This window comes from Anguilla anguilla, chromosome 4, assembly GCF_013347855.1.
Source record: "Anguilla anguilla isolate fAngAng1 chromosome 4, fAngAng1.pri, whole genome shotgun sequence".
Taxonomy (NCBI): domain Eukaryota; kingdom Metazoa; phylum Chordata; class Actinopteri; order Anguilliformes; family Anguillidae; genus Anguilla; species Anguilla anguilla.
This window is the reverse complement of record NC_049204.1, coordinates 24,088,840-24,110,415: the sequence shown is the minus strand read 5'-3', so window position 1 is coordinate 24,110,415 and position 21,576 is coordinate 24,088,840. Positions and strand designations below refer to the sequence as shown.

At 48.6% G+C, this 21,576-nt stretch overlaps 1 protein-coding gene across 7 annotated transcripts in view; it reads left to right on the top strand.

The window, feature by feature from the left end:
* The window catches only part of eps15l1a (epidermal growth factor receptor pathway substrate 15-like 1a), a 42,833-nt gene that overhangs the window by 8,098 nt on the left and 13,159 nt on the right, over positions 1 to 21,576 (top strand). For 5 of the 7 annotated variants that reach the window (XM_035413723.1, XM_035413730.1, XM_035413726.1 and 2 more), the window contains 14 exons: positions 195 to 254; positions 1,269 to 1,511; positions 3,026 to 3,183; positions 3,920 to 4,076; positions 6,420 to 6,482; positions 8,547 to 8,632; positions 9,960 to 10,032; positions 10,732 to 10,893; positions 11,258 to 11,455; positions 16,439 to 16,603; positions 18,427 to 18,532; positions 19,315 to 19,365; positions 20,050 to 20,189; positions 20,303 to 20,363. In XM_035413723.1, coding sequence (XP_035269614.1) covers positions 195 to 254; positions 1,269 to 1,511; positions 3,026 to 3,183; positions 3,920 to 4,076; positions 6,420 to 6,482; positions 8,547 to 8,632; positions 9,960 to 10,032; positions 10,732 to 10,893; positions 11,258 to 11,455; positions 16,439 to 16,603; positions 18,427 to 18,532; positions 19,315 to 19,365; positions 20,050 to 20,189; positions 20,303 to 20,363 — 1,723 coding nt within the window. The remainder of the gene's footprint in view (positions 1 to 194; positions 255 to 1,268; positions 1,512 to 3,025; positions 3,184 to 3,919; positions 4,077 to 6,419; positions 6,483 to 8,546; positions 8,633 to 9,959; positions 10,033 to 10,731; positions 10,894 to 11,257; positions 11,456 to 16,438; positions 16,604 to 18,426; positions 18,533 to 19,314; positions 19,366 to 20,049; positions 20,190 to 20,302; positions 20,364 to 21,576) is intronic. The other 2 variants (XM_035413724.1, XM_035413725.1) reach the window with 2 other exon arrangements.

Here is a 21,576-nt window from a genome sequence, read left to right as displayed (position 1 = left end):
CATTTTATTATTGATTTTAGATTTTTTTCTCCCCTGGGTGCACTTGGGATTGTTGAATAATGTATGACAGGTGTGTAATTAAAGGCATGTTACGTACACTGGTCTCCTACATGGAATAAAAAATATGTGCATCTGATATCCGTTCATGTTAAAGAATGCACTATTAATCATTTGTTCTTATTTAAATAACGCAGGTTTGGGACCTCAGCGACATAGATAAAGATGGACACTTGGACAAAGATGAATTTGCTGTGGTAACTTTTCTGGCCGACACACCCATAGTCCCATAGTCCCACTACGAATGTTGATTGAACACATGCATGTGATTGTGCTATGCTGTGCAGTTGTGGCATTATAGTTGCATTGTTGCAGTGTATTGCGGTATTGTTTTCCTCTGGAATCCCATAAATGCTGTGGAGTAATTAAGTATTAACCCTTTGAAGAGTAGGATTTCTGGAATGTTTTTTTGAAAATTCTAAGGCAGTGTTCTAGAACTCCATTGCTTTCAGTTACCAGCAGTGATTGTTACATCAGCATTAGAACGTTCCGTTCCAGTAAGGACATTACAATCACATATTTGTGATTGTACACCTTAAAGGGCTGACTGTATGGTCATGTACCTAAATGTTAAGTGACACCACATTATCGGAGAGGAGGGGAGTCCGAGATGTGTGAAGAAAATAAAGTGGGACAACCACCGAGCTACCTGTCTGTATCGAAGGGGCCATGCGCACTCGTACGTGCATGTTATTTACAAGCAGCCTTAGACAGTGCAGATAACATTTTTATATGTGCAATTTTGGCAGTGCCCTTGCCTTTCTAACATGCATTAAGGGAAAGTTTGTAAAAAGTTGTGTAAGTTGCTCTGGATAAGAGCATCTGCTAAATGCCTGTAATGTAATGGAATGAAAGGTGGAGGGCTGTCTGTGTCTCTGACAGAGGGATTATTATGCAAAACGAGTGTCTCTTAAAAGTGAGGGGTTATGAGTAAGCAGTGCAGCTGAGGGTGTAATGATGGAAAGGCACATCTCGTTGTGTGTGACACTGTTTACTAGTGATTCCCAACTTGTGTTCATTGTCTCATCATCAGCACAAACATTCATGTTACCAAGGTAACCCTCATTATGCCAGAGTGTACTGTGAAGTGTATTGTGACGGAATCTTGGTAAAACTGGACTGTGATTGGTTGATGTGTGCTCAATGCTGCATTAGTCTGTCAGTAGCGGTGTTGTGTGATCTCTGTGCTGTCTCTCTCCTCTGCCCTCCAGGCCATGCACCTGGTGTACCGCGCCCTGGAGAAGGAGCCTGTGCCCTCTGTCCTGCCCTCCTCCCTCATCCCCCCCTCCAAGAGGAAGAAGTCTGTGGGTGTCCTGCCCGGGTCGGTCCCCGTGCTCCCCGCCAGCCCCCCGCCCCCCAAGGACAGCCTGCGCTCCACCCCGTCCCACGGGAGCATGAACTCCCTGAACAGCGCCGGGAGCCTGTCCCCCAAACACTCGCTCAAATCCTCACAGGTATGCCCCCCGAACACACGCTCAAATCCTCACAGGTACGCCCCCCCCCCCCCAAACACACACTCAAATCCTCACAGGTATGCCCCCCGAACACATGCTCAAATCCTCACAGGTATGCCCCCCGAACACTTGATCAAATCCTCACAGGTATGCTGCCCCCCCAAACACATCCTCACAGGTACACTGTCCCCCAAACACACACTCAAATCCTCACAGGTATGCTATCTCCCACCCGAACACACACTCAAATCCACACAGGTATGCTATCTCCCACCCGAACACACACTCAAATCCACACAGGTATGCTATCTCCCACCCGAACACACACTCAAATCCACACAGGTATGCTATCTCCCCCCTGAACATACACTCAAATCCACACAGGTACGGATTTACACTCAAACCCCCCACTCCACCCCAAAAAAAAATGCACGCTCAAATCCACATGGGTACCTCACACACACACATTGTAGTCCGCAGAGGTTCTCTGTACACTAAACACACACTCATTGCTCAAATTCACACAGGTACATCAGAATTTGTTCCCTGTGTCACATTAGGCACGGACTCTTAATACATGTTGCTTTTCAGTTTAATTGCCCTCATTGGTGTGTCTTCTTGGACGCGTTATCTGTTGAAACGAAGCCGGACTCCCCTTTTCAGTAAGACTTCAGCACGGAGCCTTTCCCTTCTGCTGTTTCCACACCGGTCCTGGTGGCTTATCTCCTGAGCCGTTGGTTGCAGCATAGAATATGGAAATGCATGGAAATGTACCGGCAAGGATATTGAAACACCTTTGCGGTGTGCAGGTGAATCCTCTGTGAGGTTGTACGGAGGCATGCGAGGTCGGGCCTGCTCATTTCCTGACTGCTCAGTGGAGCCGTGTGATTCTTCGGTGTGATTTGCCAGTCGACTTTATTGAAAATTTCTTAGAGCTTAGGTTGAATAATCCCCCTGCAGCAACCCAGCAAAAAGAGGACTGCAATATTTTCTGCCTTCTGCTTGTGAATGCTAATCTCCTGCCTCTCATCTCCTCCTGGGTGTTGAACTCTTGATGGAGGTAGAGATTTGATGTGTTCCATCTAAGAGACGGCGCTGTTTGTTCTTGCGAAAATATGTTTGTTCAGTTCCAGATATTTCAAGGCTATTGGTACAATGATTGTCAGCATAATGAGCATTTGTATGCGTCACACACACACACAAACACTCATGTAAACACTGTGCTGGGCAAAACTTTCAGTACTATGCCCTTCACAGATGGAATGAATTGCAAAAAAATTTTGAAATTAGAATCTCTTGTTCCCTTTTGGTGTTCTACATGGATTTTCTGAGTGCATGTACTTGCATAACATAAGCTTTTTATGCATGTTTTATTTGCAGGTCTTGATCTGAATGACACTACCTGTAATAATGAAGGATAAATAAAAAGTAATAAAATGAAAAAAGCGTTGCGTCCTCTAGCTTAGCCTGAAAGCTTCTCGCCTCTTTTCTGTGGTCCGCCCTGCGTCTCTCAGCAGTCTGTGAACTGGGTGGTCCCGGTGGCAGACAGGGGGCGCTACGACGACATCTTCCTGAAGACGGACGCCGACCTGGACGGCTTCGTCAGCGGCCAGGAAGTGAAAGATATCTTCATGCACTCGGGACTTCCTCAGAACCTGCTTGCTCATATATGGTGAGAGAGCTTCAGCCGTGACTCTGGGGCCTGACCAGCCCTGCCGTTTAACCCTGTTTGCCCTGGGTACCGGGAAACTCATGACTGACTGCAAGTAATCGCTTACACACTGACCCTGGCATGCATATACACTTGCTAGGAGTTATGTGTGCGTGTGTTAAGCGCATGTGACTGTGTGTGTGTTAAATGTTAGGTATATTTGTCTGTACATTTCGCATGTGTCTGTGTGTGCGCTCGTGTTAAATGTTAGGTATATGTGTCTGTACATTTCGTATGTGTCTGTGTGTGCGCGTGTGGGTGCGTGTTAAATGTTAGGTATATGTGTCTGTACACTTCGTATGTGTCTGTGCGCGCGTGGGTGCGTGTTAAATGTTCGGTATATGTGTCTGTACATTTCGTATGTGTCTGTGTGTATGCGCGCATGCGTGTTAAATGTTAGGTGTATGTGTGTACATTTCTTATGTGTCTGTGTGTGCGCGCGTGCGTGTTAAATGTTCGGTATATGTGTCTGTACATTTCGTATGTGTCTGTGTGTGCGCGTGTGCGTGCGTGTTAAATGTTAGGTATATGTGTCTGTACATTTGGTATGTGTCTGTGTGTGTGCGCGCGTGCGTGTTAAATGTTAGGTATATGTGTCTACATTTCATATGTGTCTGTGTGTATGTGCGCGTGCGTGTTAAATGTTTGGTATATGTGTCTGTACATTTCGATGTGTCTGTGGTTGTGTCCACTCCAGGGCGCTGGCTGATACCAGGCAGATTGGGAAGCTGACCAGGGAGCAGTTCTCTCTGGCCATGTACTTCATCCAGCAGAAAGTCAGCAAAGGAGTGGACCCTCCCCAAGCACTGACCCCCGAAATGATCCCCCCATCAGAGCGGGGCACCCCTGTTCCTGTGAGTATCCTGCCTTCCTCATCCGAGCCAGCTTACAGCCCCAAAACCACCTCAGTACAAACCCGCCCCAAAACCACCTCAGTACAAACCAGCCCCAAAACCACCTCAGTACAAACCAGCCCCAAAACCACCTCAGTACAAACCAGCCCCAAAACCACCTCAGTACAAACCAGCCCCAAAACCACCTCAGTACAAACCAGCCCCAAAACCACCTCAGTACAAACCAGCCCCAAAACCACCTCAGTACAAACCAGCTTACAGCCCCAAAACTGCCTCAGTACAAACCAGCCCCAAAACCACCTCAGTACAAACCAGCTTACAGCCCCAAAACTGCCTCAGTACAAACCCGCCCCAAAACCACCTCAGTACAAACCAGCTTACAGCCCCAAAACCACCTCAGTACAAACCAGCCCCAAAACCACCTCAGTACAAACCAGCTTACAGCCCAAAAACCGCCTCAGTACAAACCAGCTTACAGCCCCAAAACTGCCTCAGTACAGACCAGCCCCAAAACTGCCTCAGTACAAACCAGCCCCAAAACCACCTCAGTACAAACCAGCCCCAAGACTGCCTCAGTACAGACCTGCCCCAAAACTGCCTCAGTACAAACCAGCCCCAAAACTGCCTCAGTACAGACCTGCCCCAAAACTGCCTCAGTACAAACCAGCCCCAAAACCACCTCAGTACAAACCTTATGGTAGTTCTTTAATTTGCGGTGTTGCATATCCTAATTGTAGTATTGTGTTTAGATGCATGTACAATTGATGAAAGATTAGAAGTTAAGTTTTATTCACATTTGTGTCAAACCCAAGCTGCTGTCAGTGGATCCCACACTAGCTTTTCTGTATGTGCTGGATATTGGACTGGCATAAGCATAATACTCCTCCCTGCCTTTCGACTTTACTGCTCCGTGGGATTACGTGCAAAGCTTATGCTCATGGGGTGGATTCACTTAATGTGAAATGCCAAGCACAGGTGTCCGAAAGTTCTTGCAGCATGAATGTGTTCCCTATCAACTACCATTTGCTGAGCCGTTCCCTGAGATTTATGCAGAGCCAACATAAAATTTCCAAATATCTTCTGCAAAATTCCTTTGAGGTTTTCCTGGTGATTGTGCTGTGGTGCAGGGCACTTGTGTGGCGGTTGTCTGCATCCCGCACATCCTGCCCGTTCACAGAGGTAGAATGTCGGCTGGGCTGTCTTAATGGCACGGAGAACATGCTGGGCACCGTCTGGCGTGGCACTAAGCGCGCCTGGGCTGCGACTGGTGGACAAGGCTCTGCCGGTCACATCCAGAGGGGTGGCGCTTCAGGACGTTTCTCAGGCTCTGACTGGGACAGCCCCCCCCCCCCCCCCCCCCCCCCCCCCAAGGCTCCAGGTCCTCTTTCATTGCTGCATGACCCCTGAACCAATTATTCAACCCCCTCCAACTCCCCAGTAACTCCCTGCTGAAAGGGGGGCACACTGTGTGAGGCCTGTCTTGCATAAGCTGTACATCTATTGACAGCGTCTGTTTCTCTCTGCGGTGAACGCTGGCTGCCCTTCAGGCCGTCTACTTTGAATCGACTGCCCAATCTTCCGCAGATGAAATCGTCCGTGAATTTATAAGCTCTTCAAATGTCCGCCATTGCAAATGCATCTCATAATTAATGCAGGTTTTAGTGAATTAAATGGAATACTAGATTAACCTGGGTTGCCTCCCTCCATGTTGTAGCATGTGTGGCCTTGAAAGTCATTGAACGTAAAATGTAAGAATAAGGTCGAAAAGGCAATAACTCAATTAAACTGTTCTTAATTGTGAATTTGGCCTGTTTTGTGAATCCCACTTAGCTTCTTAAAGGATTTTTGTGTCCATTTTGGGAATCTTACACTGCATCTACCCTTTAGTGTCTACTGTGATGGTGCAGAGGAGGAAGTACTCTATACTGTCTCACTCTAGGCCTGACGTCACATGCATTATTTATGACTTTCGCTGATCCACATCTTACTCTCCGGGAAATTTCAGTTAAGCTGTGTGAATGAATTCAAATTGAGGTTGATGACACTCAACACTCAGTGTAATTGAGTTTCAAAATGGCTTGTTTGATCTTCGTGTTCTGAGTATTCATGCGATCATTTAAAACATTGTCTGGCCTTATTGACTGAATGTTATCACCTCTCTCTGTCTCTCTCTCTCTCTCTCTCTCCCCCTCAATCCCTCCCTCTCCCTCTCCCTGGCTCCTTCTCCCTCCCTCTCCCTCTCTCTCTCTCTCTCTCTGTATAGTCATTCTGTGTGCTTCTGTAATTTCCTGCCTTGTATACTTGTCTCATGTCTTGTTCTCGGTTAACCATCTTTCTCCATAGAGCCTGTCAGGGTATATGACTCCAGTAGGATCTGAAATGGCTGCACTAACTGAAATGCGCCGTGTGAGTAACTAAGTCCTTCATGTCATTACACGGTATTTCCAGCCATTGCTTCATCCCTCATACAGTCTTGATTGCAGGCCTCTTAATTAGGCATGGACGATGTATCGCGAGGATGATTATCGAATGCAAGAATGGTCGTAGCCACCATATGGTGTGTTACATTTCCTTTTGTTTTCAGTTATACCTGAAGTGGTTGGTAAACAACCAAACTGAAGAGGCTGCATGAAATGCTTTTGGTTAAAAAAACATAACCACTGTTATCTACTGGATGTTGATAAGACCACCAAAGAGCACCAAGGTCGTACAGCTTCCATGTTATCTTGTGATGTGGTTTTGTCGATTACATGGAGCTGCAAGGCCTTGCTGCTGATTGGCTCTCTTATGGTCACCCAATGGTTAACAGTGGTGACATTTTTTCAGCATTTCAAGTGGCCTCTGAAGCATGGTTGTTTACTACTGCATCAGGTGTAATTAGAGAGAAAACAGCAAATAGGAAGGTAATAAACTACACGGTGGCTACAACCATTATTGCTTTCGAAAATTACAGTTTGTGATATATCACCCATCCCTGCTCTTAAGTACCCCCACCGTTTCATACGAGAAAGTGTTGCACCGTCACCATGGGCATTGCCCGTAACGGTGCGCAGAGGATAAAATAACTTACCACATTTATACAGCAGTGTATAAATGTCTTGTATAATTTTTTACCAGTTAAGAGCTGTAACACTAACGTTTGCCTTGAAGCATCTCTGTTCTTAAAGTTGAAACATTAAAGTCATTTCCTCAGTTCTAAACTGTTTTTTTACCAACATTAACAGTTAAAAGCAGTCATGGATGTGAAGTTATTTACTTATTTTTATTAAGTAATTTTTTCTGCTAACTGTGGTGTGGGTGGTCACTCTTTGAAAACTCAGTGATAAATTTCACTGATCGGCTGTAGTTGGCTGTAGTTTAGCCAGCTTAACTAACGTTTCATTTCTGCATTGTGAAAGATGGTTTTAACTTATTCTTGCTCTTGTGATTTTTCCCTGTGTGCAGTAAGTGACTCGCTGTTTGTTTATGTTCGTATATATCTGTTTGAACTCTACAGAAACACTCGACAGATCTAATCTCGTTGCAGATTTGTCTCATTTTATTGGCTATTTTTGAAGACTGCAGAGGAAAACGGCACTTTAGAGGGAGGCTAACAGCCGTTTGAAAGAATGGAACATTTAAATGCGATGTTAACATTTATGTTATTTCAATTGTGTGTTTTTTATGTCTATCTGATTACAAAATAATTTGTCCTCAGTCTTTTGTCAACATTTAAAAGCAAAAATAATGTAATAAGTATAATACATAAAGTATGACTTGTTTCCCTGGCATAGTCTTGTTTCATCCTAAATGAAACACCCACATAGTGTTTGAGGTAAAACACTGCCATATTGATTACCCTGATTTGGAAACCTTAAATACCACATGCAAAGTTGTCATAGTCCTCTCCCTTTAAAAGCACTGTCCGTCTGCCTGGTTGCTGAATATTTTTCAAAGGGAAAAAGGTGACTGTTACATTGCCTTCATATGCGCATTTATAGAGCTGTCCCACCTCTTTGGCAAAATGAACAAGGAGATTACCATAGCAGATACCATTATGCCTAGTGTCTCAAATACGGTTTACTCAGTATGTCTTTTTTTTTTTTTTTTTTTCCTTTATTTGAATTTTTAATGCTGCTGATGTTTGTGTTCCAAATGACTGTATCAGGCAGTAATGTTCAAGTTGTGGGTATGTAAATGAATGTTTAACAAATGCCTTTACCGCTTAATTGACAAGTCCCAAGTTGAAAAGCATTTGTGGAAATAACCAGTCAGTGCTGTAAACGGTGGCGTGCTAGTTTCATTCCTGGTAATATTTGATGTGGAGGTGTACGCAGAAACCCTGTTACTGTGCAGTGGCCGACCCCTCTGTGGTAGTGTTTTTTTCTTCTTTGCCCTGCCCTTGTGTGGTCGTGTTGGGCTCTTGTCCCTTTGGAACACGTCTCTCCTCCATTGGCGTGGCTGACAGCGCCCTCTACTGTCTGTCCACAGGACAGCAGCAGCTCTGTAGGGTCTGGGGAATTCACTGGAATCAAAGAACTGGATGACATCAGCCAGGAGATCGCACAGCTGCAGAGGTAACGCTGTCACACGTGATGTGCGCCCTGTCTTTTTATTTCGTTTTGCTTTTATTTCTCACTGGCTGAGGAGATTTTCTTTGAAGGTTTACATTTAAGGTATATGTGGTATTTGTATATGTGATGGGTAACTCTTAAAGTGTCTGCTTACCTGTCACTTTACCTGATACAATTTACCTGTCAGTTGAACCATTGTGGTTTTAAATCTAAAAATAATGCACATTACTTGCTGCTAATATGTATGCAAAAATAGTGCACTCCTTATTTAACATTGACACTGTTTTGGAGGGAAACATTGCTTTAGTTGTTTTCATTTATAGGTGACAGTGGAACATTCAAATAAAGTCCTCACTTAGTTATGTAAGTCCCATGGGAACTAGTTGTAAATGAGTTTGCATGTCACTTCTACGGAAACAAGTCTTGATCCAAAATGAGGAAGCATCTCTAAGGGGAACTAGCATTTAATTCAAAGGGCGAGTGGAATTTACAGTGTTTGGAGGCTGTACCAAACCATAACGTCACCTGGTCTGAGCAGTGTTTGACAGATAGAAGTTATAACGCGCATATACCCCTTGCATTAACCGTTTATAATTAGAGGACTGTGGCTTGGACTCAGCCTGTTGCAATTAAGCACCATCTTCATGAACAACCTGTAGGATTATACTTTTCTGGTCAGTATCATAGATACTGTCACCGTTGCTCTGAAAGCTGTCATACTTACACATTCCACATTTGCAGTTTTTGCACTCATAATCAAACACAACCAAAATGTTATTAAACTTTTATTGACTGTTTTAATACTTTGTGTACTGGGTTTCAGTTATCTTAAGGGCGTACGGCAATTGCCTTGCCTTGAAAGTCATTTGCCGTTGCAGTTACAGTGAACCCCCACAAGTGGGCGCGTTTCCCTCTATAACGGTTGTAGATGTGTGGAGCTTAGCGGAGAGCTGGTGATAAAATGCACACTTCAAAGGAACAGAAAAGTAACAGTGAATTTTCCAGGCGGCGGCGAGCGGCTCTCGGGGGGTTTTTGGGGGACCCCCTCCCCCCCCCCTCGTTGTGAGGCCTCTGGGGTTTCCTTTTCTGTGTGTATTTTATAAATCTCTTGTTTTCGTCGCTTGCTCCCCACGCTGCCTCAGCACACTCGCTCTCACACACTGGAGCACGCTCAGGTAACCCTCTCTCCCATGCCTCGCCGTTGATGTCCTTTCTTGCGTTTGTGTTGGGGTGGGGGTTTGGGGGGGGGGGGGTTTCTTTGTGGAGGGGGCCGGGAGGTCATTTTGCATTGCGTGAATTTGAACGCGCTTCTCGTTTTCTTTCGGAACAGGGAGAAATACACGCTGGAGCAAGACATCAGAGAAAAAGAGGAGGCGATCAGGCACAAGTCGAGCGAGGTTCAGGTCAGTGAATCGGTTCTCGCTGGGAGTGCGTCGACTCATTTCGTAGCGGGATGCTGAATTGACACTGCTGCACTGAGATGGAGTTCTAGTGGCACAATCGCTTGGGAATGACTCCCTACGTCAGGCATGCTCTAATCAGGCCCTGGAGTCCAGTACTGCTGCTGGTTTTTTGCTCTTCGTCTCTAATCAGGACTGATTTAAACCCAGGGCAGGTTAAATCTCTGGCCAATCATTGGCATTATTTGATGAATTACCTTTCAGGTATAAAAGAAACCAGCAGTACGCTGATCTTGAGGGCCGGATTTCAGTGTCCCTGCTGTACGTTTCAGCGAAAAATCTTTCTTACAGAATTTCACTAAGGAATTCTCAACTCCCAAAATCATAGGCCGTGTCTGAATCAGCTCACTTGCCTACTGTTGAGTATGCAAGCTGCCTACTGCCTGTACACGCCTTGTATACTCAATAGCAGGCAAGTCAGCGGATTTGGACACAGCTGTAGGCTCACGACATACAGGAGGTGCGTCACAAGTGGCTTAAAGTCACTGTGGGGAGTGACAGGGGCGGCCTTCCGTCATTAGCAGTACGGTGCAGTACGCAGGCACCATGGCCGTCTGGTTTCAGGGCTCATTGTGCAGGCAGCGAACGCTGGCGCTGCATTAATGTTAATGGCGTACGTCTCCCTGGCCCGCCTGACTGCAGGAGCTGCAGAATGACCTGGACCGGGAGACCAGCAGCCTGCAGGAGCTGGAGGCGCAGAAGCAGGATGCCCAGGACCGGCTGGAGGAGATGGACCAGCAGAAGGCCAAGCTGGAGGACATGCTGAACGAAGTGCGGCAAAAGTGCCAGGAGGAGTCCCACATGGTGAGGCAGGGGGCGCTGTGGAGCCCGCATGCCTGACTGACTCTCCAGCATGCTGTTAATGGGCAGATTAGTATGCTGCTGTTTGCGTGGCTATGTAGGATTATGACCAAATGCACACAGTTCTGAAATGACTGCACATTCAGGGCCTGATTTACTAAGGCCTTTAGCTAGCATGTGCAAAACCTTTTAGCACACTAAACAAATAACATCACCAGTGATTGGCACAAAAAAGAAATATGCTCAATGTCTTCGTAGAGCAGGTTTGTTGTGTAATTCGTAGAGCAGGTTTGTTGTGTAATTTTTGAGGTAAATTTTTCCGCTGTGCACCACGGCCTTGTGAACGCGCGTGTCTCTGCGCCTGCAGATCGCCACGCTGCAGAGCCAGATCCACTCGCAGGAGTCGGACCTGCAGGGCCAGGAGGAGGAGCTGAGCCGGGCCAAGGCCGACCTCAACCGGCTGCAGCAGGAGGAGACCCAGCTGGAGCAGAGCATCCAGGCCGGCAAGGTCCAGCTGGAGACCATCATCAAGTCCCTCAAGGCCACCCAGGACGAGATCAACCAGGTAGGGCTGGCCTGGACCTGGCGCTGGCGTCTGGGGGGCTGGACCTGCCGCTCGTGTCCGGGGGCTGGACCTGGCGCTGGTGTCCAGGGGCTGGACCTGCCGCTCGTGTCCGGGGGCTGGACCTGGCGCTGGTGTCCAGGGGCTGGACCTGCCGCTCGTGTCCGGGGGGTGCACCTGGCGCTGGTGTCCGGGGGGTGCACCTGGCACTGGCGTCCGGGGGCTGGACCTGCCGCTCGCGTCGGGGGGCTGGACCTTACCGGGGAAATGGTGCTTATGAGCGCCGCGTCTTCCAGCGCGCAGGCAGGCAGGTCACATGCGGTAGATGTAGGGTTAAACTGATTCTGTTCAGTTCAGTCTTATTTGTGCAACAATTTATACAGAGACACTGTCACAAGGGCGCTTTACCAAGGAAACAAAACACGAAATTTGGCCAGGCCCCAAAAATCGAGGAGTGAGGTTAAAGAACAAAACAACAAAAAACTGCGGTAAGAAAATAAAACACTCAAGCTAGGAAAAAGCTCCTCAGTGGGATGAAATAGAGGAACCTGGCTATCGGCGGGGGGGGGGGGGGGGGTCATCCATCACTGGCCGGCCCGTGAATATTTAAGCTAGAGAGAATGGTAGCAGAAATGAGATGAGGGATCTGTCAGAGTAGAGAATAGGAGCTGCAAGCTGGCTCATTGTGATGAGGCCTTGTTTTAGCGCTTACCTGTGCTCATTACATTACATTACATTACAGGCATTTGGCAGACGCTCTTATCCAGAGCGACGTACAACAAAGTGTATAACCATAACCAGGAACAAGTATGACGAAAACCCTAGAGAGAAGTACCGGTCCAAGTGCAGGGAACAACCGCATAGTTCAACTTGCTCTGGTATTAAATCCGGTCTGTGCCAGTACTGACTGGCTGACAGCCCTGCGTGGCGACGCACAATCAGGTCTAGTAGCATCGTCCAGCGAAGGGAAGGTTCCTGGCAGCCAGGATAGCGGTGTCTCGCCCCGCAGCAGCACCCCCTGCTGCTCGTCCGGGCGCACGCGAGTCTGCCTGTCGAGCCGCCCGCGAAGCGTCTCCCTTCGACTCGAGCCCACCAGCCCGACGCGCCCGATGACCCCTGCGATCGGCGGCAGCTGAGGGCTGTTTCGGAGGAGAGCGCACACCTGTCTGCTGAGAAGTACACTCAGGCATTCTAGGTAGGGCAGAAAAAAGGGCAGAAGCACAAAAGAAGTACAGAGAGATGAAGTGTGCGCTTTGGCTGGAGTGGGTGGGACCCCATGGCGGTTAGGATTTCTCTCGGGCGTGATTTAAATCTGGAAGACGGTTGTCCCAGTTGAGTTTCTCGAGGACAGGCGTGTGCCTCTCAGCGAAACGCGCGCTGACCACGACTCTCTCTGTATGACGGCAGAAGCCCGAGGTCGTTCAACCGCCGCCACGTGCCACGGTGCGCGCGGCCGGCTCGCGCTCCGAGCCCTCCCTGAACAACAGTCAGAAAACGGTAAACAAAAACAGTTTCGGTATGATGCTGGCGGAAGGGGCCGGGCGGGCTGCGGTCGCCGGCGGAGCCGCGCCCGCCTCTGCAGCGGAGATGCGAGCGGTGTGGTTAACAACTCGTGGCGCTCACCTGCCCCGACTACGGCAGGCAGCACAGGATGCCCCCATCAAGATGAAAGGGGCAGGAAAATGTGACAGGTGCGAAGGATCAGAGAGAACTCGCCGCTGTCCAATCAGAAGCCAGCCTCGCTAGAGGCACTGAATATTTGAACTCTTCAGATTTGTTGTTTTTCAAACCACTGACTTATTTGGAAGTTTCTTTTGTTTGTTTAACATTTTTTAAAAATGGGTAACCGTCGGTGACTCTTGTCCTTATTTTGAAGAAACATCACAAGCCTTTTTACAGCTTGATGTTTGGAGTTGTGACAGTTGGATGCATTATGAATAATTTTATCCAGAGGCAAATCTGTAGTACATAATAGGGTATAGAACAGATTTTACAGACAATAGGGTAGTTTTTTTCCCCCCAATCAAAAACAATTTCTTGGAATTGGTGATGGAGAAACAATAGATTCTACTTTTAAACAAGCACGTCCAGTCATTGTGTGTCAGATGCAGTTAATAGTTCATGTAGGGCGTTCAGTTTTGGAACGTTCCGACATTTCACTTACAACCACTAGAGGGAGACTCCTGATTAGCACCTGACAGTGAGCAAGCCAGTGTGCTTGGTGTCAAATGTTTAAAATACTGTTTTGCGCCTTGAAATGAACTAAAACAGACATAAAATTAAAAATAGGTTAAAATTAAGGTAACTTACAGTAACATTTGCAAACTTAAAAGTTTTACAACTGCCTTTCGCGTACGTGTTAAAATGTTTTTTTTGGGTTAAGATTTCAGTAGTGTCAGCACAAGGTCTTTTTCTGATTGTTATGACAGCGGTGGATAGTAGGTGGTCTGAGGGGTTTTTCCATTTGAATACAAAGCGGCGAGCGCAGCCTCCCCGCGTGCCGTTCCGCTGCACAGTGTGCCCTTGTCTCTCACTGCTGGGTGTGGCAGTTTCTGTATGAGCGCTCACACTTCGCTACCTCCGCTTTTCTCACCGTTTGATTTCAGAAATTTGTTGCAACATCAGTCCAGTCCACGTCACAAAAGGGGTTTTGTGAGAACGGCTACGCATTTTTGTTGAAAGGGGGCTCAGGGCCAGCCCTGGCACTGCAGTGAAGTCATGAGCGGTGGACAAGCCAAGATAAATAACTGAGGCTTAGATGGTGTGTGGCTCAATCACAAACCCTCACTGAATAAAGCCCAGCTTTCACTAATAAAGAACGGCGTGGTTTGTCGCTAATGTGGAAAGTGGCGATTTTATTTATAACATTAAAACGAAGGAGCAGTTAGGAGGGAGGAATGGACCTTGATTACTGTAATTCTGGGTATTTTTGGCTTGAAATTTCCCGTCAGTATGTAAGTATTTCCGCTCAACCTTACTTGTAACGGTTAATCGTAGATGAGGATGAGCGTGTGAGCGATCGCGAAATACGCAAAATACGACTGCAAGCGCGGGGTTCTACAGCCCAAAAGAGCACCCCAGGTTAAGTCCGAAAGCCAACATTTGATTGCACAGAAATTGTATTTTGAGCTGTGGTATTCTAGCACATGGTGCCTGTTCTTCACTATAGTAGACAAGTTTCTCCTTGCTAATGTTGGCAGGTTTGCTTTAACGATCGACTCTATCTGGAGATATTGGCTACATTTCAACGAGCTAACACTGGTACCGTTTTTTGATGAGCTAGTGAGCTAACAGAAGATTGAAATGTCCTTTTTCAGATTTTAAACAGACATGCATGCTTGAAAGTCCATTGTCCAGTAAACAGATGCGGGAATGTTAAATGCATTTAAACTGTATTAAAATACACACCCAATCACACGCTTCCTCCATTTACGATTTCCGAGTGGTTCAAATATTATGGACCATTTTATGTTTTAAACCTGCGTTGAAGAGCTTTGGTTACCAGTAAGCTCAGTCATTTCCGCGTGTAACATGCACCGTCACCGTCAACGGCCACATAAACTGAGGACGCTTCATAGCCTGTTTCTGATAAGTACGCGTGCAGTTGGCGGTGTTTTTTGGAAGCGTAGCTTATTTGACACAGGAAAGGAGCTGCATTGTCACATTGCTGAGCTGGCTGGTTTCTACTCATCGTACACTTTTGTGACCACTTTTCACAACTTTTAGTTTTTTTTTCCTCCTCTGTTTTAGTTTCTTTTCATTGCTGAGGAGACCTGTTGTTATTACCGGCCTCAATGAAACCTACACTGCAGGAAACTGAAATGGCGTTTGGTAACGTGCAGCAGCTCCTGCAGAGATCAGGTTTTGTCTGCATATAGGGGTCTGTTTGCAGAGGCGACTGTAGAAGGGTCATTCCTTAACCGCGCAGACCGTGCTTAATTTAGCTCTTTTTTTTAAAGTGTCTGTGGGTCAGCCACAGTTCAAACATTAAGAGCAAGGACCCTTTTTCAGTGGAGAAAAACGGGAAAAATACAGAGCGCTCAAAAATAAAGGTATTTGAAATTCCCATGACCACTTACCTTCACACATGCGCACACACACATGCCCACACACCATTAAAAGTCACAGGTAAGAATTAGAACAGAAGCGGAGGGGATTATCAGGACTGCCCTATTAAGGGCGCTGGCAGCTGTGGTAACTTTCAGGCCCAACTGTTATTCACCAGCTTTGGCCCTCTAACTCAGAAATAAGGAGGATGCTCTTGTGTACTCTACGTTGTAAATTGCTCAGGGTAAGAGCATTTGCTAGGTGAATGAAAGTGCACGTAAAGTGATTTGATTTAATGGCTTAGTGGCAGTGTGTCGATTCATGTTCCCTTTCTGAGGAGAGTTGCACATGCGCGTTTGGTGTTTTAAGGCTGCTGTGTGAACGGTTGCTGAAGCCGTACTAGCACTAAAATGCTTCCCCCTCTGAGTGTGCTGGGTAGCGCTAAAATGCTTCCCCCTCTGAGCGTGCTGGGAAGCGCTAAAATGCTTCCCCCTCTGAGTGTGCTGGGTAGCACTAAAATGCTTCCCCCTCTGAGCGTGCTGGGTAGCGCTAAAATGCTTCCCCCTCTGAGCGTGCTGGGTAACACTAAAATGCTTCCCCCTCTGAGCGTGCTGGGAAGCGCTAAAATGCTACCCCCTCTGAGTGTGCTGGGTAGCGCTAAAATGCTTCCCCCTCTGAGCGTGCTGGGTAACACTAAAATGCTTCCCCCTCTGAGCGTGCTGGGTAACACTAAAATGCTTCCCCCTCTGAGCGTGCTGGGTAACACTAAAATGCTTCCCCCTCTGAGCGTGCTGGGAAGTGCTAAAATGCAACCCCCTCTGAGTGTGCTGGGTAGCGCTAAATTGCTACCCCCTCTGAGTGTGCTGGGTAGCGCTGAAATGCTACCCCCTCCGAGTGTGCTGGGTAGCGCTGAAATGCTACCCCCTCTTGTCATTGCAGGCCCGCAGCAAGCTGTCCCAGATCCAGGACAACCAGCAGGAGATGAGCAAGAGCATTGAGCAGTACAACAGCACGCTGAACGGCACCCACGGCGGGAGCATGACCAACCTGGCCGACATGAGCGAGGGCTTCCCCGACCGGGAGAACGGCGGCTTCGGCGCCATGGTGAGGGGCGACTGTCTGCTCCGGCAGGCTTCCTGCTGTTCTCACAATAAGGGCATTTAGTGTCTGTGCTTGTGCGATGCCATTTTATATTTAGGGCTGGGGTTCTCAACCTTTTCTGATACATGGACCCCCCCCCCCCACCTCGGCTCAAAGGCATCCAGAGGACCCCTCTTTATAAGTTAAAAAGGTTTATTTAAAGAAAAAAAAAAAGTTTTATATTTTGAAATATTTTCCCAAATGTATATACAGCCATTGCATATCGAGTCTGGCCAGGGACCCCCTCAGTACCTTCCAGGACCCCCTTGGTCCCTGGACCCCTTGCTGAAATACCTGGATTTTGGGCGACAGTGTTGTATAATGGTTAGGGAATTTGACTTGAAGTACAAATATAGTGGATTCTGTTCCCTTCAGCAAAATGCTGCACCTGAATTACTTCAGTCCAGCTCTATAAACGTATGTAAAAAAACGTAATCTGGACGCACTGGATAAGAGCTGCCAGGTAAATGTTGAAATATGACTATAAATGTTCATCCCAAATTCCTTTCTCATATGTAATGAACAGAGGTTTGAGTCAAACTGAAAGCTGAAGAACATACCATCCTCCTGTAAGCCTGAAGGTGTTTATAGCACCCCTGCAAGACATCTGCCATTTGGGAATTCCTCTGTTTGTTGTCATGGAGTGAAATTTATTACTGGTAGATTGCAGAGTGAAATACACAGGCTGATTTCAAGGCCAACACCTGGAGGAGACCCTCAGATCAATCAAACGAAAAGGAGTCAAATTATAAGCGTTGATTTAATGGCCAATACTCTGAATTAAGAGGAAAGGAGGAAGGCAGCAGAGCTTACCAAGGGGTTTGGAAATCTTCTGCTTTGTTCTGCTTTGTAGCCTAAGGGATTTCAAGAAATGCAGATTAAGCAACGAGCGAATCACGAAGACGGAGATTGTGACCATATGAAAGACCTCAACTTTTACTTCCCTGAAAACGTGTAAAGGGTTGGAAGTGCAGCGCGTGCAGGTTTCGGTATTTCGATCTTGGGTTGCGGTCGTGCCCCACTTGGCTCGTGGCTAATTGAGCTGTGGGGCTCAGATGTGCTTGGGTGCTGTTATTTTAGCAGGCCGCCCCCGTGTTATTCCACGTGCTGCCGTACCTGAGCGGGGCGAGGGGGACCGTCTCGCGGGGCCCTGTCACGCTCCTTAATTCTTCACAGAACTCCGTGTCACGGCAGAACGGGGTCAGGCGACGGACCCCGAGCCGAAAGGAGGCGTCGGTTATTAAAACATAACACGCGGCGTTTTTCTTAGAAAGAGCCGTTGCCTGCCGTGTGGCACGGGGGGTGGGGAGGGGTGGGGTGGGAAACCCAACACCTCACGGGACGCGAGGCGGGCTTTCCTGCGGACCGGGGGTTCATTAGGAACAGCTGAGTGCCGCTGGGACCCCGGGCTGCAGGAGCGCAGATCGCGTTATGGAGGATGTGGGCTGCCCCGCGCGCGCTATTAAAACGAAACGTAAGCCTCGCGGCACGCTAGCCTCGCGGCGCTGGCGCTGCTCCGGTCTGAATGGCGGGCTTCCTTCTGGGGGTTCGCTCTTTCGGGCCGAGCTCGCATTCCTCCGCGTCAGCTCGAGCTGGCGGGCACTGAAATCAGCAGAATTTCTTTTTTTAAAGAGAACGCATTTATGGAAAGTAAAATAAATCAAGCCGCAGGCTGTCAAAGCCCACGTCTGACTCAATGAGAAGTGAAAGACTGGCAGTTGGGTGCAGTTAATGAGGTACTTGCTGACGCAGACGAGACTGACCACTGGAAACCCCCCCCCCCCCAGGAGGACCCCTTCAAGGCGAAGACGCCCGTGTTTAACAGCACCCCCCAGGACCTGCACACTGACCCCTTCCACTCCGAAGACCCCTTCAAGACAGACCCCTTCAAAGGTACGCATCCTTCCCCTTAATGGCCGACCTCAGCAGAGGCCTCTGCTCCCCCCCCCCCCTCAAACTCTGCTCAAGTTCACAGTTTAACACCGTTCAACTTCATTACATCTATGCCTGCAGTCGCTGCTGCGTCGTTCCTAGGTTAACCCTAGGAGAGATGCAGAATGAATGGCACTCATACAGACTCTTCCACGTTGCCAGCGTGTGCGCGGCTGCTGCACCTAACTGTAAATCAGGGGGAAACTGCAGAGTCGGGCGATGGTGCGAGGGCTTGTTTTAGTTCCTCATTCATCATCCACGGTGAGCTTGTGCATGTCACATGACCATACACCCGCAATCACTCTTCCAGGACAGACCCACTTTTTCTGAACCTGTTTTGTACGCTAAACCTGTGTGCACGTGTGCCGTGGCGGTGCTGTGGGTGTTAAAACCACATTTGACTCTAGGGTACGTGTGCTTTTGTGGAGGTTCTGATCTGCTGGTGGCTTCTCCCACACAACTTTCTCACGCCCCGACCCTAAACTTCCCCACCTGTCACTAGCCATGGCAGTAGGAACATTTGGCTCCACACACACACACACACGCACACACACACATCACTGGGGACTGCTGAATGTATGCTTGTTGCTGTACGTTGCATTGAAACGGGTCAGGACCTTGTGATTTCTCTGAATTGTGCTTGTTCTTGGTGAGCACGCGCTCGGTACCTGCAGTGTCTGCAGGAGATCTGTTTTCACTGATGTCTTTTCCTCCCCCCCCGCCCTTGTCCTCTTCCTGTCTAGGTGACCCTTTCCAGAACGATCCTTTCACGAAGCAGCCACCTACCACCGCAGGTACTCGAAGCCAGCCGTTACTTTCAAAGCCCCGTTTAAGACGCAGTGGAAGTTTAAACTGCGAGTGGCTAGCACCGATCATTATTTAAATGTGAGTGCTTAAATAGTCAGCCCAGCTGTTTCAGTTTGGATCTGTGCGATTCGCATGCCACACTGAGCCCCGCGATCTCAGTGATGAGGTTCAGTGCAGCTTGTGCCCGGGAGCTTGACTGCTCTCAGCTGTGTTGTGTGACTATCTGTTTCCTGGACTTTGAACAGTGAACCGTGGCTGTTTCGCATGTGAGAGCTCAGCAGCTGTTTCAGAAGCAGGCGCTTGAATCGTACCTGTAGAAATCTAAAGGGAAATTAAAACGTGTCAAGTCTAATGGCCCAAGAAAATATCTGCGATACTTTGAACCCCAGCTCCTCATTGACTGCCACATTGTAGTCTGTGTGTATCATCAGGCGTGTAGAAGCTGAGAACGTTCCGGAAATTACTGGTATTTTATGTTGAGGCATTAAAAGAGCATCGGGCTTCCCCCTGAATCGCGCTGAGGTGGAGGCTGTCCTCGAAAGTGTGCGATCATGGATTGACAGTTTACAGAAGCCCTCGCTGGGTGCTGAAGTGGGTGGGGCGCTTGACGGGGTCCTGTGAGGGACGAGGTGGCGCCTCTGCCAGACATTTTACTCCCCTCTCTTCCCCAGACCCTTTTGGTGGAGACCCTTTCAAGGAGAGTGACCCGTTCAGGACGTCGTCCTCGGAAGACTTCTTCAAAAAGACGGGCAAGGCCGATCCCTTCACGTCCCCGGACCTCTTCAATAAGAGCGCCACGCTCCCCTCCAAGGTGACGCAGGAGCGCTGCGAGCCCCGCTAGCCTCTCGGGTTTGAGTGTGCACTCTGATTGGCGCACTCTTCTGGCCCTGCGTTTGTGACCCCATCTCTTTCTCTCTCTTTCAGCCCAGCCACTTTAGCGGCAGCGAACCCTTCACCTCCACCAGCCCGAAGCCAAAAGGCCCAGGTACGCTAAACGATAGGAGCCGTGCAGGTATGCTCAAGGATAGGAGCCGTGCAGGTATGCTAAAGGCTAGGAGCCGCGCAGGTGTGCTAAAGGCTAGGAGCCGAGCAGGTGTGCTCAAGGATAGGAGCCGCGCAGGTACGCTAAAGGCTAGGAGCCGCGCAGGTACGCTAAAGGCTAGGAGTCGCGCTGATGCGCTCTGACTAGGAGCCACGCAGGTACGCTAAAGGCTAGGAGCCACGCAGGTACGCTAATGGCTAGGAGCCGCGCAGGTACGCTAAAGGCTAGGAGCCCCGCAGGTACGCTAAAGGCTAGGAGCCGCGCAGGTACGCTAAAGGCTAGGAGCCGCGCAGGTACGCTAAAGGCTAGGAGCCGCGCTGATGCGCTCTGACTAGGAGCCACGCAGGTACGCTAAAGGCTAGGAGCCGCGCTGATGCGCTCTGACTAGGAGCCGCGCAGGTACGCTAAAGGATAGGAGCCACGCAGGTACGCTAAAGGCTAGGAGCCGCGCTGATGCGCTCTGACTAGGAGCCACGCAGGTACGCTAAAGGCTAGGAGCCGCGCTGATGCGCTCTGACTAGGAGCCACGCAGGTACGCTAAAGGCTAGGAGCCGCGCTGGTACGCTCAGGCTGCGCACGTCGCCCCCAGCCAGGGGTCCGTGTACACGCTCGGTGGCCCGTTACGTTCATGTTATTTCCAGGGCTGCGCAATAAATCAAATTGCAGTTTTCTTAAAAGCGTAATAAGAATAACCGCCGCCATGTGGTGTGCAGGTGATCTTTTGTCTTTCCTTTTGCCTGATGCGGTAGTGAACGGCCAAACGTCAGAGGCCATGCGAAATGCTACCGTGAAAAAAACATTACTGATATCTATTGGGTGCTAAGACCTTGCAGCTTCTATATGATTGAAGAAAGTCACATGATCACATAGAAGCTGTACAGCCTTGCTGCTGATTTGCTGTCTTATGAATACCCAACAGATATCAGTGATTTTTTTTTTTTCCCGGAAGCGTTTCACAGGGCCTCTGCTGTTTGGTTGTTTACTACCGCATCAGGTACGATTAAAGAGAAAAAAAGACAAAGGTCACCTGTGTGCCCCATGGGGGCGGGTATTCTTATTACGCTTTAAAAACCGTGATTGGATATGCAGCCCTAGTTATTGCCCCGCTGAAGCTGGCTCTCAACCCGGCGCCCTCGTGGGGAGGCGTGGCCTGTTT